Source organism: Leuresthes tenuis, unplaced genomic scaffold (genome assembly GCF_036924035.1).
Source record: "Leuresthes tenuis unplaced genomic scaffold, fLeuTen1.0.hap1 SCAF_16, whole genome shotgun sequence".
In the NCBI taxonomy this organism is placed as follows: domain Eukaryota; kingdom Metazoa; phylum Chordata; class Actinopteri; order Atheriniformes; family Atherinopsidae; genus Leuresthes; species Leuresthes tenuis.
The window spans coordinates 2,545,977-2,572,234 of NW_027325370.1; the positions used below are offsets into that span (position 1 = coordinate 2,545,977).

Genomic DNA, 26,258 nt, shown 5'->3' on the forward strand with positions numbered 1-26,258 from the left:
TGATCTCGCAGCTCAGGTGCCATGGCATCAAAGGCCTTGCGTAACTCCCGGTCTCCCCCAACAAAGTTGGTACCATTATCACACAGGAGTTCAAAAGGCGTGCCATGCCTGGCGATGAATCGGTACAAGGACAGCAGGAAGGCATCTGTGTCTCTCTGGCAGGTCAAGGTGGATGCACCTGGTAGTTAGGCATTTATACACGATCCCCCGTTGCTTTTCAGTCCCTCGGCCCGATTTTCATGATAAATGGGCCAAAACAGTTCGTAGAATGGTGGCTTATAGATCCGCAGCCTGGAGGGCGGGAGATCCGCCACCTTGGGATTATCTGGCTTGGCGGGCGCCCGAATTGGCACTCCATGCAGCTGTGCCGATGCTTCTGTATTGCTTCCTCGGCTAGCACCAGTTCAGGTCCTGGATGGAGAAGCTTGTGATCGAAATCCTGGATCAGTTTGGTGATCTGGTGCACTGGGTCCAGAATGATCTGATAGATAGCATCTGCTTCTAGATCCTCTGCATGCCGCAGTCTACCTTCAATGCGAAGCAGTCCTGTGGCTTCGTCATATTCAGGTGAGAGTGTGACCAGACGACTATCAGTTGGAATAAGTCGGTCAACCTTAAGGGCCTTCAATTTAGGGTTTAAGAACCCTCTGTGCACTTTCGGCTACCTTTCTCTTTTGACAACACCAAGTGGCGTTTAGGTTGAGAGAGTATTCACTTTCGGCCACCTGTGCCATCAGAAAAGTGTGCCAAATTGGACCATCCGCCAAAATGAGTCCAATTCGGCACACTTTTTCAATGACGAAACTGTTCCAAAGTGAACCCTTCGTTGACATGCTGCATTTTTTAACCCTTAACTGATAAAAAGTGTGCTTTTAAAAAAGTAAAAGTATTTACTTGCTTCACGTTGGGGCACTTTATTGGTTAAGAGTGCCCCATGCTTACTTCATTTTGGAACACTTTTAGCTGATGAAAAATGTGCCATTCTTACTTGGTTCACTTAGGGACCTTTTATCAGATAAAAGTGCCCTACACACTCCAGTCGGCACCCGCTGGAGCTCCGGTTCCCATCCAATGCCTCTCGAGATTTCCAGGAGCCAGGCCCCAATTTGGGACACTATTTCAGTCAGGGAAATGCTCCACAGAACATCCATTGTTGCCCTTTGCTCATGGCCAAGTATAAAGTCCTTGTGAAATGTTGCTATGTGTTGTATATATACTGCACATCACATTTGGTGCAGAGCGCTCCATATTTAAGAATCCAGACCCCCTCAGCCGTAGATAAGCACTCCTCCTCGAGCACAAACTCTCGTCGGCATCTGCTGGAGCTCCGGTTCCCATCCGGTCTATAATTGGTCCATCTGCAAAAATGAGTCCAATTTGGGACACTTTTTCATAAGCGAAAGTGTTTAAAAATGAACCCTTTGTTTACATGCTGCATTTTTGGACCTTTTAAATGGCTAAAAAACGGCTTCATTTTGGGAAAGTTTTGTTGGTTAAAAGTGCCCCAAAATTACTTCATTTTGAAACACTTAACTGATAAAAAGTGTGCCATATTTACTTGCTTCATTTTAGGGGACTTTTATCGGTTAAGAGTGCTCCAGGCACTGATAAATACTGTGAAATTCTTACTTGCTCCAGTTTGGGACAGTTTTAACTGATTAAAAAGTTCCCCATTCTTACTTGCCTCACTTTGGGGGCTAGAGTCCCTGGCTTTGAGCCACATTTAGGCACTCCTCCTCAGGCACACACTCCCGTCCTGGCCCCGTTACTTCATGATACTTTGTAAAAGAACCACGCTCCAGGTCCCCCTGACCTGGCAACCTCACCCACAATTATGCACTCCTGCTCTGGCACACACTCCTGTGCAAGCCCCTGGTACTTTATGGTACTTTGTAAGGGACCGGCAGAAGCAGCCCTCATCCACCGCCTCAACCGACCTCCAGGACCTAGGCTCCAATTTGACACACTTTTCCCAAGAAAAAAGTGTCCGAAATTCAGCCCAGACAAGCCGCCAGCACCCGCCCTTGAGTACCCCGGTCAGGTATCCACTTCCTCTCCAAACCTTCAGGAACAATGCCTACCAGCCGGCCTTGTGCACCCACACTTAAGCACCCATCCTAGGATTGAAACATCCATTCGCACCTGCAGGAACTCTGCGCCTCTGGTACTATGAAACTTTTAAAACGTTGGCCAAAAAATACTTTTCTCAATTTGGGCCACTTTTTAAAAAGTTAAGCACTCCTCCTTGGGCACAAACTCCCAAGAGCCCCATGGTACTTGATAATCCTTTGTAAAAGAACCAGGCTCCAGGCCCTTCGACATGTCCAAAGCGTTGGCGTCACCCATCTTCAGAGCGTTGAGTATTGCACCTAGGTCACTCTGGACAAAATAACGTGGCTGCCCGTACTTATCTTGTAGAGCCTGCCTAGGAAGCCTGTGTTCCTAGGCAAGCTGCAGCGCGCTTGGGAGCTTGATGTGTCTGATCAACACTTGATATTTATATTGCTCACTGAGGTGAAAGTTGCTCCCCAGCAAAGTCACTCTCCCGACCACTCTCAAACACTGGAAGGGAAGGTTGAGGGATTCCAAGGGCTGATGAAAAGAGTAACTCGGCTCCCAGGAGAGGTGTGTAACCAGGGTAGGGAGCAGAGAGAACTGAAGCAGTCAGTTGACCGTGGTGACTCGTGAAGAGTGGTGGAGCTCCTTTGCTGGCAGAACACTGCCGCTGTAAGTGTGTTGGTACAGTGTTGAGAACTGAGACTCTACTGGATTGGCAGGACATGGATTAAAGTGTGAACTCGTTGCCGGGTTACTAGGAAGTTGCCACTCCAAAAACGATGCCACCTGCTATGTAGAATGGGTCAGAGGGGCTGAAGTGATGAAGTGATGACATGTGCGGAAGGATGTGGCACAGGTTTTATCACAGGAGTGGGTGATAATTTTTTAGTCTCACAGACCTGTGGGCTTTGGGTAATGAACCCTGGAGCTGAGCTGTTGGGTTTGCCTGTTGAGCATGTATCGCTGGGGTGGCAACAGGTTGCAGCATTTGCTGTGGTCCCGTAGGAAGCACTGTAGAGACCGGAATAACTGGTTGCATAACTTGTGGGGGAGGAATAGGCAGGTACAATGCAGGAGCAGGTGTTGAAGGTAACTGAGTTGACAGCGAGGGCTGGGTAGTAGATGGAAGCATGTCGGCCTGCCTCATCTGCGCTGGCGTGGATAAGTCTTGGAAAGCATCTGACTTGTCAGAGTGCGCAGATGAAGGTGTAGCCCTCCAAGATAGCAGCTTGTGCAGTCGAGAGACCCTGAGTGGGATATGTACCAACTGAGTAACATGTGTGCCTACTGGATCTGCTATGGCTGTATGAACCTCTGTGGGATGATCTGCCAGAATTACTGCTGTGGTGGCTGCAAGAGCAGGAAACAGCAGTGGCTGGATTTGGGTGCACAGATGGCTGGACTCCAACCTGGTAATCCTCCAGATAAAGCAGGTCAGATGTGCTGTCTCTGTGGATGTCTTCGGGGCTCTGCACCGCCTGATGCTGCATCGTCCATGATACTCTTCTATAGTTGCACTCCATCCGGCTCGAAGTACCAATGTTTAAGGGGGGAGACTCAGAAAGAAGGATTACTGGTTGAGAAGGTGGATTATGGACTATGAATCCGATTAGAGAATCAAGGCACTTGGACAGAGAGATCTGATGTGTCTTCTTTAATGTATGTTGTTGAACTTTAACATCACTGTACAACAAATGCACGTGTGTGTGTGGTCTTAAAATATATAGAAAGCAATAAAATTTATCAGAAATATGCTCAAAATATAATTTAACAGTTAAATCAGAATAAACATTCATAAATAAACTGCCATATGATCAAAAGCTTACCAGTAATATCCCTTTCTTAAGTGCAAACAGTTACTTAAGCATAACACAACAACAGAAATGCAATATAATTGGCGGAGGAGACTGTACAAATTCCAACATAATGTCAGCCGAGGCAGGGCATACTTAACATCCTTGGAGCCTTACATATTGAAGTAACAACACAAAATACTTTCATGTCACACAAACTGGAATAAATCCTCAACAGATCCATGACTAAGAATTAAAAAGCACATACATTTCCTCAAGAATGCACAAAAGGTATGAGAAACAAACAGAAAGTCCACGCAGCTTCACACAGTCTGCTCACTTGCTGGTCTGCTGCTCATTTGTGTGGCTGAACATGCTCTGACCTGTTCAGTCGCATTACTGCCTTTCACCAGTAGATGGCGTTTCACCTGTTGGCTTTCTCACAAACACTGAGGTCCAAACGTCACCGGCCTGGTCTCCCAACAGTTACAAAGTGAACTTTATTCCAAATTGTGTATTTGGATTTTTTCAGGATTGATTGGTTCATTATTGATTCAATATAGATTGAATTTAAAGCATGAATTTGATGATGTCATCTTCAGTTTGTTCAGATGCAGCTTTGCAAACCTAAGCTCTGCTGCCATGTTCTTTTTAGAGAGAAGAAGCTTCCTCCTGCAGCCCTTCCAAACAAGCCATCCTTGTTCAGTCTTTTTCTAACTGTACTGTCATGAACTTTAACATTTAACATGCTAACTGAGGCCTGTAGAGTCTGAGATGTAGCTCTTGGCTTTTTGACCTTGAGGTGAACTTGCTGGGACGTCCACTCCTGGGAAGATTGACAGCTGGAACTTGACAGGCAGGAACAAAGACGTTTGAATGAATGTTATCCACATCTAAAGGAAGTTAGAAAACATTCAACCAGTTTCTTCCTGCCCGTCAAGTTATGATCATATCTGTTTGACCTGGGTTACCCTGACATAAAAATCTAAAGGCCTTATGTAAGCTCTGCTCTGTATTAGAATTAAGAGTAAGAAAAAAATGAAAACTAACAACCAGAAAGTTATTATACTTTCTGAATTATCTTAGTGTTCAGATCTGAGTATTTCACTTAAAAAAAGAGCTTAAACACAATCAGATGAGTAAAGATCCATATAAAAAATTATTTTATTTTTTCAGTATTTTTTATTTTACACTCATCCCCCTGTGGGGGAAATTCAAGCTATCTGGCAATCAAACCTGGAATATTCAGCTGTGAAAAAGCGGAAAGAAAAAGATATCCTTGTTTCCTCATTCCAGGGAAAAACACCTGACTGTGGTGATGTTAATCTCTGAAAAGATTAAAAGATGAAAACATTTTGAGAAAACATATAAAGCTCCAACCTCTCAGAGGTTTTGTACATCCTCTCTTCGTTTCAGACTCGACTCACTGGACTAACAGCTGCAAAGGTAACACTTTACAGTTTCTCTTCTTACGGATTTTTAACCACACGTTTAATTTTTTATTGATTTAATGTGAAACTAACAGAAATTGTATGAAATCGAGTTTCTCAAAACCAGACTAACAACCAGATAAGGTGGTTGGGGTTTGAATCGTTCCAGCATGGATTCACTCAAATGGGCCTCAGGGGTTTGTTCACGCTCCAAAGTTCAATCTGTGTCCAACATGTCTGATGAAATCCCACAGAGAAAGCTAGAAGCATCAGAATATCTTCAACATTTTCTCACACAGGCCACACCGTTGAACATGCTTCATTCCACAACTCGATTCTCCTCCCATGCATGTGCAGTGGGACAAAGTCAACGATTGTCCCTGTAACCGTGTGCATGCAACTTAATTTCATTTCTTTGTCTCTTTTCAGATGGCATCAGGTTTTAACTTGGTTTTCTTCGGCTTCATCAGCAGCCTCTTGATCGTTCAGTGTGTGAGTATAATTAACTCTGTGTCCCTTTCATGGCCATGTTAGCTCACCGAGGTGAAGACAGAAGCTTTAGAAGTATATGTGCTCAGAAATTATTGACATCATTGGAATTAAATGTATATTCTGTCAAGGCCTCGGACACAGGTGCAGGGTCGGTTTAACAAGGAAAAAGTGTTTATTTATGAACAACAGGTTGAGGATCTCCAGACAGAGCAAACAAAGAGGCTGTGAAACTCCTGAAGCACTCTCCTCTATAACTATGGCAGAGGATGGTGCAGCTATGAAAATGATCGAAATAAAAAAACTCTCCACTCTTGGAGGAAACCAGAAAGGCTATGAAAAGATAACAAATAAACTCTCACGCTCTCCCTGTTAGTGAATTAGTGAATTTTCAAAATAAAACAGGAAATGATGACACAAGACATGAACCAAAACTTAAATCGTGACATATTCACTGAGCTTCTCATCACCCAAAGTAATTTATTCAGAAGAGTTTTATTTGTCTCACCAGTGAAAGGAAGGCTGCAGAACCATAGCGTCCACTCCATGACAGTTTTAGCTCTGAATTACAGATCCTGCTCCAACAGACGATACCAGCTTCATAACTGCAGCCTAAATATGGGACAGGAATATGATAGTTCTGTACAAAGTCTTTACTGGTTTCAACGTGCTTTTGTGTTCACAGAGATCTGCCCAGAATGAAGTTGATGAGCCAGGTTGGTAGTTAGAATTTATTTACTGTTAAACGGCTGTTGGAGGATTTTGTGCAAATTTATGAGAAATAAAAGATTTTTATGACAGTTAAAAGTGCAGCTTTGATCGTGGGTCAAATTCCTGTATTTTGCACTTATTATCTTCTGTCTAATACAACAACTGTGGCAGTTCCTCCTGGCTGTCCTCCTGGTTGGACGCAGTTCGGCTCTCGCTGTTTCATTTTCTACCGCGCATCAAAGTCTTGGATTCATGCAGAGGTATGTAACAAAGTGATATTCTATTTCCTTTAAAATAAAGCAGAAATTTCTGCAAACTGTAAGAATTTCTGAAACCTCTTTATAAGTTTTTCTTTGTTCTATTGAAAAAGATATCAAGTATTTTCTTGGTATCTGTATCATCTTTGAAACTCTGTTACTGTGACAATACAAGTGCGGCCATATCTGTACCTGTGCAGCTTCAGGTGAGCTAAGCTCAGGAAAAGTTTATCTGTTACTACTATCCTGAGGGAAACATTTATGGTATAAGAGGGAAAGTACGAAATATGTGTCCATGATGTTCCTGTAACTTGAAGGCACTTCTCCCTAGCTTTATTTATTTATAACCCCCCACTCTGTTTTGATTGTCAGCATTTTTGCATGTCTATTGGTGGGAATCTGGCTTCAGTTCACTCTGCTGATGAGAACATCTTCCTCAGTGACCTGGTTAAGAGAGTGACCGGCCATCATCACCTTATTTGGGTTGGAGGTTCTGACGCGATCGCAGTAAGTTACGAATCATTTATCAAATCAGGTAAATCAGGTTTCTACTCAATGTGTGACATCAGCAAGTCATCGGTCCACTTAATGTGTGAGAGTATTTTACATTAATATAATACAATTATTCATTTGTAATGTTTTGTTGACACATAACTCAAACACACACTTAATAAATGGTCTTTTATGAGGCAGCAGGTTGCAGCATTGTTAAATCTGATCATATAATACTGTCATACATGTCTCCATACTACACATTGTATGTCCTCTTTCAGGAGAGAAGGTGGCTGTGGAGTGATGGATCACAGTTTGACTACAGTCACTGGGCTCATAGGCAGCCTGACAACCATGGAGGAAATGAGCACTGCCTTGAGATCAATTACGGAGGTACAAACAGAGGTTACTCTACACTTTATGGACAACATATGGACACTGACAGTGTTCTCACTTTTTATGTCGACATCACATGAAGTCGCAGTGACAGCAGAATGTTTAAATATCAACACTTCATTTTCACTGAAGAGCTCAATTACAACTGATATGTGAACAAACTATTTACAGGAAATAAAATTAAACTAACTCATTCATGCTGCTGCAGGCTACGATGAACCCAGAGCACCATCATGGCTGGCCTGGACTTAAAATGGGTGCTGGCTTTAGCAAAGTCAGACAAAGTAGACTGCTGCTGGCGCAGCATTTGGCTTTGTGTTTTAGTAGCTAATCAATAACACAGTCTCACCCCAAACTGGACAGGAGGTCTACTGCATGTGGTTTATAAGAGACAGTGTTGCTATGAACTACTTAAGATTCGGGTGCTTGTTCCCATGTTTAAATCTGTCAAAATGACAGACGTCTTTCACATTTTTCCACTTTTCAATGATGGAAAATATTTGCCTAACAAGACTCTTGGCACAAAGTATTTGTTTTAAGATGTTGGTTTTTATTGAGATATTTGGAGACATCACAGCCCACTTTGTGCAGTAGGGTCACAGTGTCGTGTTTAAGAAGCATTTGAACATTTACAGACAGAGATATTCAACACACTCTTATGCACTGGAACAGGAACAAGCTTGTGTAAAACCTAAATTAATGCATGTTTCTCCATGTTTGTTTTTTCCAAAACATCCCTGAACAGTACCGTACTGGAACGACAGACGTTGTACTGATGGAAGAAATTTCATTTGTGCCAAGAAGCTGTGATGCATCCGGCCATGTCAGCAACAAGGATAATCTCAGGCCTCATCACTCTTTTCTGTTCTAATCAAACACTTCCAGATTAACACAGAGCAGCAGAGCTCTTATGATTATGATTTATGATTCTTTTCCTCATATTTTAACTCTGCAGTTATTAATTTGACTGTAGACTTTATCTGCATGTTCAATAAAAATCCTCGAAATGCTGTTCTGAATCACTGTGTTCTGTGATTTCTTGTGTCCTTTCTATGGTTCTGTTTTTGGTGCAGCTGACTGCTAACATTCCAACATGTTCAGCTGCATTACTGCCTTTCACCATTAGAACATTTTGGAACACTTTTAACTGATGAAAAGTGTGCCATTTTTACTTGCTTCAGTTTGGGGAACTTTTATTAGTAAAAAGTGCCCCATTCTTACTTACCTCACTTTGGGAGCTGGGGTACTTGACCTGGAAACCTCACCCGCATTTGAGCACCCCTCCTCGAGCACACACTCCCGTCCTAGCCCCCTGGGACTTAATGGTACTTTAAAAAAGAACCAGGCTCCAGGCCCCGTGACTTATTAATCTCTACCCACAGACAAGCACTGCTCCTCTGGGAAACACTCCCATCCGCTGGAGCTCTGATTCCCATCCGTCTATAATTGGACCATCTGCGAAAAAGAATCCAATTTGGGACACTTTTTCAATGACGAAAGTGTTCCAAAGTGCATTTTCTTACCCTTTAAATTGTGAAAAAGTCACCCATTCTTACCGGCTTCAGTTTGGGACACTTTTATCTGTGAAAAGTGGCCCATAATTACTTCATTTAGGAACACTTTTAACTGATAAAAAGTGTGCCATATATACTAGCTTCACTTAGGGGCACTTTTATCAGTTAAGAGTGCCCCATGCTTACTTCATCCTTACTTTAACTGATGAAAAGTGTGCCATTCTTACTTGCTTCAGTTTTGGACAGTTTTAACCTGTAAAAAGTGCCCCATTCTTACTTGCCTCACTTTGGGGGCTCGGGTCCCTGGTCTGGACCACTCAGTCACCCTTAAGCACTCCTCCTCGAAAACAAACTCCTGTCCTAGCACCCTGGTACTTCATGGTACTTTGAAAAAGAACCACGCTCTAGGCCCCCCTGAGCTGGTCACCTCAAACACAATTAAGCACTCCTCCTCAGGTGCCCTAGGGAACGAGTCCTGCTGAGCCTGAGCTCAAAGTAACTTCTCTGCTGTGATGTAGGTTGCAGCGTCTGCTGTCTGACAGTCGCTGGAAGCAACCGCCCCATGAAGGAAAGTGACGGTAGGCTGGATTAGATCCTTCCAGGTATGGAACTGAGCCAGATCAGGCAGGTCTGAGTTCTGAGCCTCTGATATAATGCCGATGAGGCTGGAGTTCCTGAGTTCAACGGTGTCAGGCTCCGTTTCTGCTGATATGGGCATAGCCGGCCACTGGTCAGAAGGCTGACGAAAGAAATCCGGACCACTAATCCATTTTTGTGGATATGCCAAATCTGAGAGCCTCAGACCTCGTGTTATGTCATCCGCCGGATCGCTAAGTCCACATATCTCCAACTGGCTACCTTGGTGAGAGTTTGTATCTCCGCTATACGCGTGTCAACAAAGATCTTCTAACGGCACGACTCTGATCTCAGCCATTGGAGCACCATAGTGGATTTTGACCAAAGGAATGTCTGCTGGATGGGTATGGTGAGCTCTGTCTGGATAAGCTTGGCGAGTTGAGTGCCAGTGAGCGCTGCACCAAGTTCCAGACATGGCATGCTCAAGCGCTTCTTTGGTGCCACTCTTGATCTGGCAAACATGAAGGAGGTGTGGACATGACTTTTATCATCGACTGTGCGTAGGTAGGCCAGTGAACCATACGCTCTCTCTGACGCATCGCAGAAGACATGAAGCTCCCTAGATGTAGTAGGCTTGTCGGCACATAGAAGTGCGTAGGTCCGTGGGAATTGGAGATGCATGAGATCAGGGAGCTCAATCACCAAAGCTGTCCACTGCTCTCTCAGAGACTGGGTTTCAATCAGATCATCCCATCGGATGTCTTGCTTCCAGATATCCTGGATAAGAACTTTAGCCTTGCTGGTGAAAGGAATGATAAAGCCAAGTGGATCATATTGGCTTGCTAGGGTTTTATAAATGTTCCTCAGGGTTGGCTCAAGGTGGTCCGCTGGACAATGCTTAAAGCCTGGAGAGTCGATGAGACAGTTCCATTGGAGGCCCAAAGTCACCTTTTGCAGGGTGTTACTGCCCTTAGACAACCAAAGCTCACAGCGATCTGATTTGGCTTCCGGGAGAAGATGTTTGATCAGAATCAAGCTGCTGACACATTACTTGCCCACTGCCTGAGATCAAATCCTCAGTGTAAGTGCGGGTGCTATGTCGACAATTGTCCACATAAAAAGAGTTCTCCACAATCTCTACCAAGTTGGACGTGTTACCGCAGTTGTCCTGAACATAGCACTGGAGGGAATATACAGCGCAGCAGTATTGCCGAAAGGCAGCACCTGACATTCATATGGTTGGCTCTTCCTCCCTCTACATGTCTCTCCAGATGAACCTCAGCACCAGTGTGTCAGTGGGCTGCAAGCGGATCTGATGGAACATCATCTTTATGTCCCTTCTCACAGCAACCGAGTGCTGACGGAACCTCAGCAAGACACCAAGTAGGGAAGTCCTAAGTTTGGTCCAGGCAACAGGAGATCATTCAGTGACTGTCCATGGTGCTGGAAAGAGCAGTCAAAGACAACTCTGTCCTTTCTGTTGTGGTGGACCATGTCGTGTGGTATAAACCATGACTCTGACGACTGGCCAGCTTCTCCTGGTGAGACCATTGATACGTAGCCCGCTTCTTCCAGCTTCCGGATCTCAGCTCAGTACGACTTAGCTTGTGCACGGTCCTTAGCAAGCTTCCGCTCTGTGCTGCTTACCTGGGGAATACTGCTTCAGTAGGAGCCCAGAGAACTATGTTGGTAGCACGGAAAAAAAGGGGAGTGGTTTAGTGTGGGATGCCATCTACGGTCACTCTAGTAGTGGCTGTCTGAGCAGAATGAGAGCTTGTTGGTCTTCCTTTGAGCGAGTGACAGCCTTCTCACTGTGTCCATTTACTAGAGACGCTCCACGTTCCTGAGAAGCTCGCTGGAAGCTAAAGTTGTGGTGATGTGCAGGCACTGCTGGACCCCAGGTGAGAGATGGACAGTATCAACTGGCCCTTGAAGCGACCAGCCCAGCTGAGTGCAGATGGTAACAGGGCTACCTGATGGCTCTGCCTGCACTGGTTTAACCGGGGTAATCAGGTGAGGCATATCGAACCTGATTAGGATCAGAGGTTGGGCGCGGGTCACTGGGGGTAAATTAAGCTCTCTGAGGTGTTTATATTTCTGCTGCAGCACAGCAACTGGATAAGTGTGCGAGAGCCAATCCCTCGGCCGTGAAGGCGTGGGACATCGGGTGCTTCTCGGACGGCCGCAATGGTGATGATACCTCCAGGGACACTGATGCACCATTGAGTTGCTTAATGCTTTGGTGCACAGTCTGCAGGGGTAGAGTCTACAGATGGCAGACGAGGTTGAGATGTTGCACCACTTGAGAAAGTACAAAGCTCCTCTCAGACCTGTCTTTGAATACTGCATAAGTCTTCATCCATCGGTCACCGTTATGAAGGAGGACCTTGACCACCTTCAGCATCACTCTTCGAGATCTGTTGGGCCGATCCAGATACACCTTTGTGGGAAAGAGACTGACCGTGTACACTCTCTGTTTGGTTTCCTAGATTGACTCGTGCAAGACAATGAGGTGCATTTCCTTGCAGGTTTTACAGGGGCGCTTAAGTGTGCACCGCTTAAGTGTGCACCGGTTTTGTGGTTGCGTCCACATTTCCTACACCATTTGCTGTCCTTGAGCCACTTTAAAACCTGATCGGTGTTCAACTTCTTCAATTCCTCACAGGAATTGAGTTAGTGGTCGTGACTATCACAGTATGGACAATAAGGTTTGGGCTTCGTTTTGGCGTTCGCAGGTGCAGGCGCTGCCGCAGATGTCTCTTCCCTGGTTATCTCCTCAGTTACATTGAAACACAAAGTACTTGGCTTCTCTTTGGGTTGAGCGGTTCGCTGATCCTGCCTAGCAGATCTAGGTGTATCGCTCTGACACAGTGTTGCTGCTCGAATGGAGATGCACCTCGCTTGAGACTTCGTTTGGAGCAAGGTAGCCCAATCCTGAAGTGTGTAGGTTCTGTCAGTACAAGTCTGCAGAATACTATATCGCAGGCAATACTCAATGAAGGTGGGAGGCATTTTGCTGAGCAGTCAATCAACGTGGGAACCGCAGTGGAGCTCATATCCATTCTGTCACTCAAGGGTCTTTAACATGCCTACCAAGAACTGGACGGACAAGGGAAACATGTCAAAGGCATTGGCATCACCCATCTTGAGAGCAGGAGCGTTGAGTATTGCACCTCGGTCACTCTGGACCAGATGCCGTGGCTGCCCGTACTTATCTTGTAGAGCCTGCCTAGGAAGCCTGTGTTCCTAGGCAAACTGCAGCGCGCTTGGGAGCTTGATGTGTCCGATCAACACTTGATATTTATATTGCTCACTGAGGTGAAAGTTGCTCCCCAGCAAAGTCACTCTCCCGACCACTCTCAAACACTGGAAGTGAGGGTTGAGGGATTCCAAGGGCTACAAAGTAGGGGGAAGGACTATTTTACTGATGTGTTGCATAGATTTAATGAGGAAACAAAAATGCTGAAACTGGTCCAAGAAAACCAAAATACCATGAAGTGAACATCAGTTACACAACAAAAACATCACGTGAACAAACGTGCAAAAGAAAAAGGAAGATCCTTTTTCTAACTGTGCTTTCATGAACTTTAACCTTTAACATGCTAACTGAGGCCTGTAGAGTCTGAGATGTAGCTCTTGGCTTTTTGACCTTGAGGTGAACTTGCTGGGACGTCCACTCCTGGGAAGATTGACAGCTGGAACTTGACAGGCAGGAACAAAGACGTTTGAATGAATGTTATCCACATCTAAAGGAAGTTAGAAAACATTCAACCAGTTTCTTCCTGCCTGTCAAGTTATGATCATATCTGTTTGACCTGGGTTACCCTGACATAAGAATCTAAAGGCCTTATGTAAGTTCTGCTCTGTATTAGAATTAAGAGTAAGAAAAAAATGAAAACTAACAACCAGAAAGTTATTATACTTTCTGAATTATCTTAGTGTTCAGATCTGAGTATTTCACTTAAAAACAGAGCTTAAACACAATCAGATGAGTAATGATCCATATAAAAAATTATTTTATTTTTTCAGTATTTTTTATTTTACACTCATCCCCCTGTGGGGGAAATTCAAGCTATCTGGCAATCAAACCTGGAATATTCAGCTGTGAAAAAGCGGAAAGAAAAAGATATCCTTGTTTCCTCATTCCAGGGAAAAACACCTGACTGTGGTGATGTTAATCTCTGAAAAGATTAAAAGATGAAAACATTTTGAGAAAACATATAAAGCTCCAACCTCTCAGAGGTTTTGTACATCCTCTCTTCGTTTCAGACTCGACTCACTGGACTAACAGCTGCAAAGGTAACACTTTACAGTTTCTCTTCTTACGGATTTTTAACCACACGTTTAATTTTTTATTGATTTAATGTGAAACTAACAGAAATTGTATGAAATCGAGTTTCTCAAAACCAGACTAACAACCAGATAAGGTGGTTGGGGTTTGAATCGTTCCAGCATGGATTCACTCAAATGGGCCTCGGGGGTTTGTTCATGCTCCAAAGTTCAATCTGTGTCCAACATGTCTGATGAAATCCCACAGAGAAAGCTAGAAGCATCAGAATATCCTCAACATTTTCTCACACAGGCCACACCGTTGAACGTGCTTCATTCCACAACTCGATTCTCCTCCCATGCATGTGCAGTGGGACAAAGTCAACGATTGTCCCTGTAACCGTGTGCATGCAACTTAATTTCATTTCTTTGTCTCTTTTCAGATGGCATCAGGTTTTAACTTGGTTTTCTTCGGCTTCATCAGCAGCCTCTTGATCGTTCAGTGTGTGAGTATAATTAACTCTGTGTCCCTTTCATGGCCATGTTAGCTCACCGAGGTGAAGACAGAAGCTTTTGATGTATATGTGCTCAGAAATTATTGACATCATTGGAATTAAATGTATATTCTGTCAAGGCCTCGGACACAGGTGCAGGGTCGGTTTAACAAGGAAAAAGTGTTTATTTATGAACAACAGGTTGAGGATCTCCAGACAGAGCAAACAAAGAGGCTGTGAAACTCCTGAAGCACTCTCCTCTATAACTATGGCAGAGGATGGTGCAGCTATGAAAATGATCGAAATCAAAAAACTCTCCACTCTAGGAGGAAAACAGAAAGGCTATGAAAAGATAACAAATAAACTCTCACGCTCTCCCAGTTAGTGAATTAGTGAATTTTCAAAATAAAACAGGAAATGACGAGACAAGACATGAATCAAAACTTAAATCGTGACATATTCACTGAGCTTCTCATCACCCAAAGTAATTTATTCAGAAGAGTTTTTTTTTTGTCTCACCAGTGAAAGGAAGGCTGCAGAACCATAGCGTCCACTCCATGACAGTTTTAGCTCTGAATTACAGATCCTGCTCCAACAGACGACGCCAGCTTCATAACTGCAGCCTAAATATGGGACAGGAATATGATAGTTCTGTACAAAGTCTTTACTGGTTTCAACGTGCTTTTGTGTTCACAGAGATCTGCCCAGAATGAAGTTGATGAGCCAGGTTGGTAGTTAGAATTTATTTACTGTTAAACGGCTGTTGGAGGATTTTGTCCAAATTTAGATTTTTATGACAGTTAAAAGTGCAGCTTTGATCGTGGGTCAAATTCCTGTATTTTGCACTTATTATCTTCTGTCTAATACAACAACTGTGGCAGTTCCTCCTGGCTGTTCCTCTGGCTGTCCTCCTGGTTGGACGCAGTTCGGCTCTCGCTGTTTCATTTACTACCGCACAGCAAGGACTTGGATTGATGCAGAGGTATGTAACAGAGTGATATTTTATTTCCTTTAAAATAAAGCAGAAAGTTTCAGAGGAAGCAAGCTACATTAAGCGATTACTTTGGTGTTCCTCCACCTCCAAAGAAATGTCAAACTGAATCTGAATCGCAAAAGAAGCGCGTCATTTGGTTTGATATTAATATTGGCACATTTACTTTTCAGAGCTTAAAATGCTATTATAAAATGATTCCAGTTTAAAGAACAGTTTGTTGTGCTGCTCTCTTCATTTTCAGTTGAAATTAAAGTACATGTCACATTATCCACAGATCCCTCTATTTTTTTCCTCCCATGCATATAACATAACAAGGTTTTGCTTAGGATGATAACAAAGTGCTGCCTAAATTAGATTAACTAGGAAGTTATGTCCATGATGTTCCTCTAACTTGAAGGCATTTCTCCCTAAATCCCCACCCTCTCTTTTTATTGTCAGCATTTTTGCATGTCTATTGGTGGGAATCTGGCTTCAATCCACTCTGCTGATGAGAGCCTCTTCCTCAGTAACCTGGTTAAGAGAGTGACCGGTGCTCATCACCACACCTGGGTTGGAGGTTTTGATGCGGTTGCAGTAAGTTACACGGCGCAATTTATCAAATCAGGTTTCTACTTAATGTGTGATATCAGCATGTCATCAGTTAAAAAGGAGAGAAGGCATTGTGTCCAGGATTGTTACTAGTTTAGAGTGGCAAGGTGTGGAGTTGGTGTTCCCATGAAAGAACATGGATGCAGATGTTCTGCTTTTGGTTTATTTATCTGGCTGTGGTCTGCAATAGCAACACAAAGTAACCATAAGTATAGCAAACACAATAAATCATACACAAACATAATAATATAACAAAGGTTACAAAGGACTGCATTCAGTACTCGAGTACATCATATGAATTATATAACATAAACAAATCACATCACAGAAGGCACACAGACAGCATGACTTAGCTTATAAGCTTTAAAAACACACCAGCATCAGATAGCATTAGCTCATGCAGTTCTAAATAATACACATTAACACAATGTTAGCATCCAACTTAGACCATATAAGGTTCTTAAACTCACCTTCTGGCATTTACACAAAACAATAAACCAGGGAGGTTCAGGTGAATCTTGGTAAAATCAAATGAAATTACAGACTAGCCGCTGTATCAGGAGGAAAAACTCACATCTACAGCACCATTACAGAACACAGGTGAGCTGCATTGATTAAAGTCTGAACGGCTATAGTGCGTTCAAGAGCGTGGGACATAAGAAAACTCACCGAGAAACAAACTATCACAACAGAACTCAATATACAAATTAATAACGTAGTAACAATGTTGGCTTTCTGGCATCAGTCCACTTAATGTGTTCGATTATTTTACATTAATGAAATAAAATCATTCATTTGTAATGTTTTGTTGACACTTAACTCAAACCCACACTTAATAAATGGTATTTTTATGAGGCAGCAGGTTGCAGCATTGTTAAATCTGATTATATAATACATGTCTCCATACTACACATTGTATGTCCTCTTTCAGGAGAAAAGGTGGATGTGGAGTGATGGATCACACTTTAACTACAGGCGCTGGCATCAAGGGCAGCCGAGCAACCATGGAGGAAATGAGCACTGTCTTGAGATAAGTTTCAGAGGTACAAACAGAGGTTATTCTACACTTTATGGACAACATATGGACACTGACAGTGTTCTCACTTTTTATGTCGACATCACATGAAGTCGCAGTGACAGCAGAATGTTTAAATATCAACACTTCATTTTCACTGAAGAGCTCAATTACAACTGATATGTGAACAAACTATTTACAGGAAATAACATGAAACTAACTCATTCAAGCTGCTGCAGGCTACGATGAACCCAGAGCACCATCATGGTTGGCCTTGACTTAAAATGGGTGCTGGCTTTAGCAAAGTCAAACAAAGGAGACTGCTGCAGCAACAGCTGGCATTTGGCTTTGTGTTTTAGCCTCAGAAAGACAACTTTACATGTATTCATTTTGCTCCAAAGGCTGTTCTCAGTTACCTGCTTTGTATAAAATCAAGTTGTTGAGGGATTGGATCTGAATGAGCGCATGAGCCTGTAGAATAGCTAATTAATAACACAGTCTCACCCCAAACTGGACAGAAGGTCTACTGCATGTGGTTTATTAGAGACAGTGTTGCTTTGAACTACTTTAGATTCTGCTGCTTGTTCCCATGTTTAAATCTTTCAAAATGACATTCAACACACTCTTATGCACTGAAACCATAACACACTTGTGTAAAAACCTAGATTAATGCATATTTATTATGTTTTACTCTACATTTGTAGGAGGAACGTATTGGAACGATGAGATATGTACAGATCGAAATTCTTTCCTCTGTGGCAAGAAGCTGTGAAACATCCGGCCATGTCAGCAACAAGGATAATCTCAGGCCTCATCACTCTTTTCTGTTCTAATCAAACACTTCCAGATTAACAGAGCAGCAGAGCTCTTATGATGATGATTTCTGTTTTTTTCATCATATATTAACTCTGCATTTATTAATTTGAGTGTAGACTTTATCTGCATGTTCAATAAAAATCCCACAAATACTGTTCTGAATCACTCTTTGTTCTGTGATTTCTTGTGTCCTTTCTATGATTTTATTTTTTGGTGCAGCCGACTGAAGGCATCTGTGTGAACATGTGACACTTCATGATAGTTTGTCCAACCATATGCCATGATTAGTGCCTCTGTACTGTCTTTAAGACCAGTCTTATCTGACAAAACAAACTGTCACAGCTAGATCCTCTCCGCCTGAAAACACGAGGACTCAATTGCAGACAAGTGAGACTTAAGTGAAAGAATTTATTTACTGGTAGCTGATTATGAGAGATGAGGACTGAGTACAGGGATGCTGGGAAAGCTGCAAGAAGAAGGAAAAGGTTAGAGGTTTGTTGCAAAAGAGAACACTTGGCCTTACTTTTAGTTCAGGTGGGATCCAAGCTGGAGGAGAGGGTTGCTTGGCTCTGAGTGGACGGCAGGGTGAGCAGGCAGGGTAAAGACACAGGCTGACAGGGAATCCAACCATGGAGCAGGTGCAATGAAGCTTGAACATGGAGGGTGGACAAGGTAGAGGAATGCTGGAAGATACAAACTCAGGTAAGGTTTTCGCTGGGAAGTGGGCCAAATTGCCACTATAAAGGGAGAACAATCTGGTGAAGACTGGTTGCTCCTGCTGATCCTATCAGTGTGTCCTAATGAGGGTGGATGAGGAACAAGTGTGGTAGCAGGAACAATACAGTCTCCCAGCCCAAGACTCCCAGGAAACCTGCTAAGCCCTGCCTAGGACCCAGAAACAAAAAAACAACAACAGCCAGATGATCATGACACAAACAAGCTTTGGATCTGACAGAACAATGGTGTTGGAATGGTGGGATGTTGGAGTAACGGGATGTCGTACTGGTGCAATGTCGGAATAGTGGGACATCGGACTGATGCGATGTCGGAATAGTGGGATGTCGGAATGATGGGATGTCAGAATGGTTGGATGTCAGACTGGTTGGATGTCGAAATGATGGGATGTCGGACTGGTGGGATGTTGGAATGGTGGGATGTTGGAATGGTGGGATGTTGGACTGGTGGGATGTCGGACTGGTGGGATGTTGGAATGATGGGATGTCGGACTGGTGAGATGTTGGAGTAGCGGAATGTCAGAATGGTGCGATGTCGAACTGGTGGGATATCGGACTGGTGCGATGTCGGAATAGTGGGATAACGGACTGGTGGGATGTCAGACTGGTGGTATGTAGGATTGTTGGGATGTCGGAATAGTGGGATGTCATACTGGTGCGATGTCGGATTAGTTGGGATATCGGACTGGTGGGATGTCGGACTGGAGGGATGTCGGCTGGTGGGATGTTGGACTGGTGGAATGTCGGAATAGTGGGATGTCGGACTGGTGGGATGTCGGACTGGTGGGATGTTGGAATGGTGGGATGTCGGACTGGTGGGATGTTGGAATGGTGGGATGTTGGAATGGTGGGATGTCGGAATGGTTGGATGTCGAAATGATGGGATGTCGGACTGGTGGGATGTTGGAATGGTGGGATGTTGGAATGGTGGGATGTTGGACTGGTGGGATGTCGGACTGGTGGGATGTTGGAATGATGGGATGTCGGACTGGTGAGATGTTGGAGTAGCGGAATGTCAGAATGGTGCGATGTCGAACTGGTGGGATATCGGACTGGTGCGATGTCGGAATAGTGGGATAACGGACTGGTGGGATGTCAGACTGGTGGTATGTAGGATTGTTGGGATGTCGGAATAGTGGGATGTCATACTGGTGCGATGTCGGATTAGTTGGGATGTCGGACTGGTGGGATGTCAGACTGGTGGGATGTCGGAATAGTGGGATGTCATACTGGTGCGATGTCGGATTAGTTGGGATATCGGACTGGTGGGATGTCGGACTGGAGGGATGTCGGCTGGTGGGATGTTGGACTGGTGGAATGTCGGAATAGTGGGATGTCGGACTGGTGGGACGTCAGAATGATGGTATGTAGGATTGTTGGGATGTCGGAATAGTGGGATGTCATACTGGTGCGATGTCGGATTAGTTGGGATGTCGGACTGGTGGGATGTCAGACTGGTGGGATGTCGGAATAGTGGGATGTCATACTGGTGCGATGTCGGATTAGTTGGGATGTCGGACTGGTGGGATGTCGGACTGGAGGGATGTCGGCTGGTGGGATGTTGGACTGGTGGAATGTCGGAATGATGGAATGTTGGACTGGTGGGATGTCGGACTGGTGGGATGTTGGAATGGTGGGATGTCGGACTGGTGGGATGTTGGAATGGTGGGATGTTGGAATGGTGGGATGTTGGACTGGTGGGATGTCGGACTGGTGGGATGTCGGACTGGTGGGATGTCGGACTGGTGGGATGTTGGAATGGTGGGATGTCGGAATGGTGCAATGTCAAAATAGTGGGATGTCAGAGTGGTGGGATGTTGGAGTATCGGGATGTCGGAATGGTGGGATGTCGTACTGGTGCCATGTCGGACTAGTGGGAAAATGGACTGGTGGGATGTCGGAATGATGGGATGTCGGAATAGTGGGATGTCGGAATGGTGCGATGTCGGAATAGTGGGATGTCGGACTGGTAGGATGTCAGAATGATGGGATGTAAGATTGTTGGGATGTCGGAATGGTGCAATGTCGGAATAGTGGGATAACGGACTGGTGGGATGTCAGAATAGTGGGATGTTCGACTGGTGGGAATTCAGAATGATGGTATGTAGGATTGTTGGGATGTCGGAATAGTGGGATGTCATACTGGTGCGATGTTGGACTGGTGGGATGTCGGACTGGTGGGATGTTGGAATGGTGCAATGTCAAAATAGTGGGATGTCAGAGTGGTGGGATGTCGTACTGGTGCAATGTCGGAATAGTGGGACATCGGACTGGTGGGATGTCGGACTGGTGGGATGTCGGACTGGTGGGATGTTGGAATGGTGGGATGTCGGAATGGTGCAATGTAAAAATAGTGGGATGTCAGAGTGGTGGGATGTTGGAGTATCGGGATGTCGGAATGGTGGGATGTTGTACTGGTGCCATGTCGGACTAGTGGGAAAATGGACTGGTGGGATGTCGGACTGGAGGGATGTTGGAATGATGGGATGTAAGATTGTTGGGATGTCGGAATGGTGGGATGTCGGAATGGTGCGATGTCGGAATAGTGGGATGTCGGAATGGTGCGATGTCGGAATAGTGGGATGTCGGACTGGTAGGATGTCAGAATGATGGGATGTAAGATTGTTGGGATGTCGGAATGGTGCAATGTCGGAATAGTGGGATAACGGACTGGTGGGATGTCAGAATAGTGGGATGTTGGACTGGTGGGAGTTCAGAATGATGGTATGTAGGATTGTTGGGATGTCGGAATAGTGGGATGTCATACTGGTGCGATGTCGGATTAGTTGGGATGTCGGACTGGTGGGATGTTGGACTGGTGGGATGTCGGACTGGTGGGATGTTGGAATGGTGCAATGTCAAAATAGTGGGATGTCAGAGTGGTGGGATGTCGTACTGGTGCAATGTCGGAATAGTGGGACATCGGACTGGTGGGATGTCGGACTGGTGGGATGTCGGACTGGTGGGATGTTGGACATGTGGGATGTCGGAATGGTGCAATGTCAAAATAGTGGGATGTCAGAGTGGTGGGATGTTGGAGTATCGGGATGTCGGAATGGTGGGATGTCGTACTGGTGCCATGTCGGATTAGTGGGATAACGGACTGGTGGGATGTCGGACTAGAGGGATGTTGGAATGGTGGGATGTCGGAATGATGGGATGTCGGAATAGTGGGATGTCGGAATGGTGCCATGTCGGATTAGTGGGATAACGGACTGGTGGGATGTCGGACTGGAGGGATGTTGGAATGGTGGGATGTTGGAATAGTGGGATGTCGGACCGGTGTGATGTCGGAATGATGGGATGTAAGATTGTTGGGATGTCGGAATGGTGTGATGTCGGAATAGTGGGATGTCGGACTGGTGGGATGTCGGACTGGTGGGATGTCGGACTGGTGGGATGTTGGACATGTGGGATGTCGGAATGGTGCAATATCAAAATAGTGGGATGTCAGAGTGGTGGGATGTTGGAATATCGGGATGTCGGAATGGTGGGATGTCGGAATAGTGGGATGTCGGACCGGTGTGATGTCGGAATGATGGGATGTAAGATTGTTGGGATGTCGGAATGGTGTGATGTCGGAATAGTGGGATGTCGGACTGGTGGGATGTCGGAATGGTGTGATGTCGGAATGGTGGGATGTTGGAATAGTGGGATGTCGGACTGGTGTGATGTCGGAATGATGGGATGTAAGATTGTTGGGATGTCGGAATGGTGCGATGTCGGAATAGTGGGATGTCGGACTGGTGGGATGTCGGACTGGTGGGATGTCGGACTGGTGGGATGTCGGACTGGTGGGATGTCGGACTGGTGGGATGTTGGACATGTGGGATGTCGGAATGGTGCAATATCAAAATAGTGGGATGTCAGAGTGGTGGGATGTTGGAATATCGGGATGTCGGAATGGTGGGATGTCGTACTGGTGCCATGTCGGATTAGTGGGATAACGGACTGGTGGGATGTCGGACTGGAGGGATGTTGGAATGGTGGGATGTCGGAATGATGGGATGTCGGAATAGTGGGATGTCGGAATGGTGCCATGTCGGATTAGTGGGTAACGGACTGGTGGGATGTCGGACTGGAGGGATGTTGGAATGGTGGGATGTTGGAATAGTGGGATGTCGGACTGGTGTGATGTCGGAATGATGGGATGTAAGATTGTTGGGATGTCGGAATGGTGTGATGTCGGAATAGTGGGATGTCGGACTGGTGGGATGTCGGAATGGTGGGATGTTGGAATAGTGGGATGTCGGACTGGTGTGATGTCGGAATGATGGGATGTAAGATTGTTGGGATGTCGGAATGGTGCGATGTCGGAATAGTGGGATGTCGGACTGGTGGGATGTCAGAATGATGGGATGTAAGATTGTTGGGATGTCGGAATAGTGGGATAACGGACTGGTGTGATGTCGGAATAGTGGGATGTTGGACTGGTGGGATGTTGGACATGTGGGATGTCGGAATGGTGCAATGTCAAAATAGTGGGATGTCAGAGTGGTGGGATGTTGGAGTATCGGGATGTCGGAATGGTGGGATGTCGTACTGGTGCCATGTCGGATTAGTGGGATAACGGACTGGTGGGATGTCGGACTGGAGGGATGTTGGAATGGTGGGATGTCGGAATGATGGGATGTCGGAATAGTGGGATGTCGGAATGGTGCCATGTCGGATTAGTGGTATAACGGACTGGTGGGATGTCGGACTGGAGGGATGTTGGAATGGTGGGATGTTGGAATAGTGGGATGTCGGACTGGTGTGATGTCGGAATGATGGGATGTAAGATTGTTGGGATGTCGGAATGGTTTGATGTCGGAATAGTGGGATGTCGGACTGGTGGGATGTCGGAATGGTGGGATGTCGGAATGGTGGGATGTCGGAATGGTGGGATGTTGGAATAGTGGGATGTCGGACTGGTGTGATGTCGGAATGATGGGATGTAAGATTGTTGGGATGTCGGAATGGTGCGATGTCGGAATAGTGGGATGTCGGACTGGTGGGATGTCAGAATGATGGGATGTAAGATTGTTGGGATGTCGGAATAGTGGGATAACGGACTGGTGTGATGTCGGAATAGTGGGATGTTGGACTGGTGGGATTTTGGAATCGTGGAATGTTGGAGTAGCGGTATTGTTGGGATGCCTTACACTTTACTGGTTTTAATAAATGATGCAAACAGATGGAGCTTTGGAGCTTTTACAGAGCTCTAAGACACATTTGATACCAGTTGAGTGTAAACATTCAGGAGTGATTCCATCCACAGCTGCATCATCTGGAAGTGTTAGTCCAGATTTGAGAAGCTTTGTTCTGTTCAACTTTGGTTGGACCAACACAATAATTTGTTTCCCTCAAGTGTCTTGTAAACATGCACGCTGTGGGCAGAGAAGAAGCCTCTAATGTAGGCCCACATGTTCACACAGATGCCTTCAGTCAGCTGCACCAAAAACATAAAACCATAGAAAGGACACAAGAAATCACAGAACACAGAGTGATTCAGAACAGCATTTGGAGGATTTTACTGAACATGCAGATAAAGTCTACAGTCGAATTAATAAATGCAGAGTTAAAAAATCATAAATCATCATCATAAGAGCTCTGCTGCTGTGTTTGATTAGAACAGAAAAGAGTGATGAGGCCTGAGATTATCCTTGTTGCTGACATGGCCGGATGCATCACAGCTTCTTGCCACAGATGAAAGGAATTCTATGTGTACACGGTGCATCGTTCCAGTACGGTCCTGTTCAGGGATATTTTGGAAAAACAAACATGGAGAAACATGCATTAATTTAGGTTTTTACACAAGTTTGTTCCTGTTCCAGTGCATAAGAGTGTGTTGAATATCTCTGTCTGTAAATGTTCAAATGCTTCTTAAACACGACACTGTGACCCTACAGCACAAAGTGGGCTGTGATGTCTCCAAATATCTCAATAAAAATCAACATCTTAAAACAAAGCTTCATGTTATCTCCTGTAAATAGTTTGTTCACATATCAGTTGTAATTGAGCTCTTCAGTGAAAATGAAGTGTTGATATTTAAACATTCTGCTGTCACTGCGACTTCATGTGATGTCGACATGAAAAATGAGAACACTGTCAGTGTCCATATGTTGTCCATAAAGTGTAGAGTAACCTCTGTTTGTACCTCCGAAATTTATGTCAAGACAGTGCTCTTTTCCTCCATTATTGTTAGGGTTCCCAGTATACCAGCGCCTGTAGTTAAAGTGTGATCCATCACTCCACTGCCACCTTTTCTCCTGAAAGAGGAAATACAATGTGTAGTATGGAGACATGTATTATATAATCAGATTTAACAATGGTGAAACCTGCTGCCTCATAAAAGACCTTTTATTAAGTGTGTGTTTGAGTTATGTGTCAACAAAACATTACAAATGAATAATTGTATTATATTAGTAATGTAAAATACTATCACACATTAAGTAGAAACCTGATTTGATAAATTGCACCGTGTAACTTACTGCAACAGCGTCAAAACCACCAACCCAGGTGTGGTGAAGATGGCCGGTCACTCTCTTAACCAGGTCACTGAGGAAGATGTTCTCATCAGCAGAGTGGATTGAAGCCAGATTCCCACCAATAGACATGCAAAAATGCTGACAATCAAAACAGAGTGGGAGGAAAATTTGATTTTATATCAGTGACATCGTAAGAATTATATATTTGTTAATCTCATTTTGACTGTACTGAAACAGTCTTTCTTCAACATAAAAAAAACAATCAATATTTCTAATTTCTTGTCACTGAATGTCTGTGGAAGGTACCAAATATACAGATATAAATATATACAATCATAGGCATGAAGGCAGTTCCTCAGCCTTGGATATCTCACAGCTTGTGTCTCTGGCATGATATCAATGATAAATTCAGAGCTCCACTGCAGCAGGAAGGAAATGTTCAGGCAGGAACTGTTGTGGGACACTTATTGAGCTCAGTTCGTCTAAAACCACATTAGTTTTTGTTTTGGAAAACTCAGAAAATATTTCACAATATTTCACAGTTGACTCGTTCCTTCAGCAATAAGCGATATCTTTGTTTTTTCACTGACCTCTGCATCAATCCAAGTCCTTGATGTGCGGTAGAAAATGAAACAGCGAGAGCCGAACTGCGTCCAACCAGGAGGACAGCCAGAGGGACAGCCAGAGGAACTGCCACAGTTGTTGTATTAGACATAAGATAATACAGGAATTTGATCCATGATCAAAGCTGCTCTTTTTAATTTGATTTCTGCCATCAAAACCTTTTATTTTTCTGTAAATCTACAGCAGAGAATCTGCTTCTTGAAGCTCAACAGGAAATAAAATTAGAACCACTTACTTGGCGCTTCGACTGCATCCTGGACAGACCCCAGTGAAGACAAAAACACATGGAAACCAATGAATAGTTTTTACTTTTCAACAGGAACATGTTCCCATCTTGTATTTAGACTAAAAATATGTTAGTTATGAAGCTACAGTACTCTGTTGGGCTTGAATGTGTGTTATATGAGTTTAACTGCTGTTGTGCTCCCACATTAGATTTAATAACAGCTGCTGCTTTTATTTTCATACCTTCTTACACCTGTGAACAACCTGCTAACAACTAATACTATAGTTCTGCTCTGGAGCATTCCTTATCACT

At 44.5% G+C, this 26,258-nt stretch overlaps 3 protein-coding genes and 1 long non-coding RNA gene across 4 annotated transcripts in view; 2 read left to right on the forward strand and 2 right to left on the reverse strand.

The window, feature by feature from the left end:
- Window positions 1-5,211: 5,211 nt before the first annotated feature.
- LOC140271267 (galactose-specific lectin nattectin-like) lies at window positions 5,212-8,637 on the forward strand. Its single transcript, XM_072366408.1, has 7 exons — window positions 5,212-5,297; window positions 5,711-5,773; window positions 6,456-6,486; window positions 6,653-6,741; window positions 7,111-7,245; window positions 7,512-7,623; window positions 8,372-8,637. The coding sequence occupies exons 2-7, from the start codon at window positions 5,711-5,713 to the stop codon at window positions 8,434-8,436; spliced, it is 495 nt and encodes a 164-aa protein (XP_072222509.1). The 5' UTR covers window positions 5,212-5,297; the 3' UTR covers window positions 8,437-8,637.
- A 5,281-nt stretch (window positions 8,638-13,918) lies between these two features.
- Window positions 13,919-18,054, forward strand: LOC140272051 (galactose-specific lectin nattectin-like). Its single transcript, XM_072367368.1, has 7 exons — window positions 13,919-14,015; window positions 14,429-14,491; window positions 15,176-15,206; window positions 15,361-15,461; window positions 15,912-16,046; window positions 16,993-17,104; window positions 17,781-18,054. Exons 2-7 carry the CDS (start codon window positions 14,429-14,431, stop codon window positions 17,846-17,848), a joined length of 510 nt encoding a protein of 169 aa, XP_072223469.1. The 5' UTR covers window positions 13,919-14,015; the 3' UTR covers window positions 17,849-18,054.
- A 6,167-nt stretch (window positions 18,055-24,221) lies between these two features.
- Window positions 24,222-26,258, reverse strand: part of LOC140271268 (ladderlectin-like) — a 37,434-nt gene continuing 35,397 nt past the window's right edge. Inside the window, exon 4 of the mRNA XM_072366409.1 lies at window positions 24,222-24,360. Coding sequence (XP_072222510.1) covers window positions 24,296-24,360 — 65 coding nt within the window. The 3' untranslated portion in view covers window positions 24,222-24,295. The remainder of the gene's footprint in view (window positions 24,361-26,258) is intronic.
- On the reverse strand, window positions 25,099-25,775 carry LOC140271116 (uncharacterized). The gene is made up of 2 exons (XR_011907834.1): window positions 25,687-25,775; window positions 25,099-25,234 (listed from the first exon to the last, which is right to left on the reverse strand). It is a non-coding gene; the product is annotated as an uncharacterized lncRNA (long non-coding RNA).

Bases quoted from the DNA above. Each gene is read 5' to 3' on its own strand.
- LOC140271267 (XM_072366408.1), top strand. From the start codon at position 5,711: ATGGCATCAGGTTTTAACTTGGTTTTCTTCGGCTTCATCAGCAGCCTC. The intron at 5,774-6,455 runs GTGAGTATAATT...TTGTGTTCACAG, and splicing joins GCCTCTTGATCGTTCAGTGT to AGATCTGCCCAGAATGAAGT. The intron at 7,246-7,511 runs GTAAGTTACGAA...GTCCTCTTTCAG, and splicing joins GAGGTTCTGACGCGATCGCA to GAGAGAAGGTGGCTGTGGAG.
- LOC140272051 (XM_072367368.1), top strand. From the start codon at position 14,429: ATGGCATCAGGTTTTAACTTGGTTTTCTTCGGCTTCATCAGCAGCCTC. The intron at 15,462-15,911 runs GTATGTAACAGA...TTTTATTGTCAG, and splicing joins GGACTTGGATTGATGCAGAG to CATTTTTGCATGTCTATTGG. The intron at 17,105-17,780 runs GTACAAACAGAG...CTACATTTGTAG, and splicing joins TCTTGAGATAAGTTTCAGAG to GAGGAACGTATTGGAACGAT.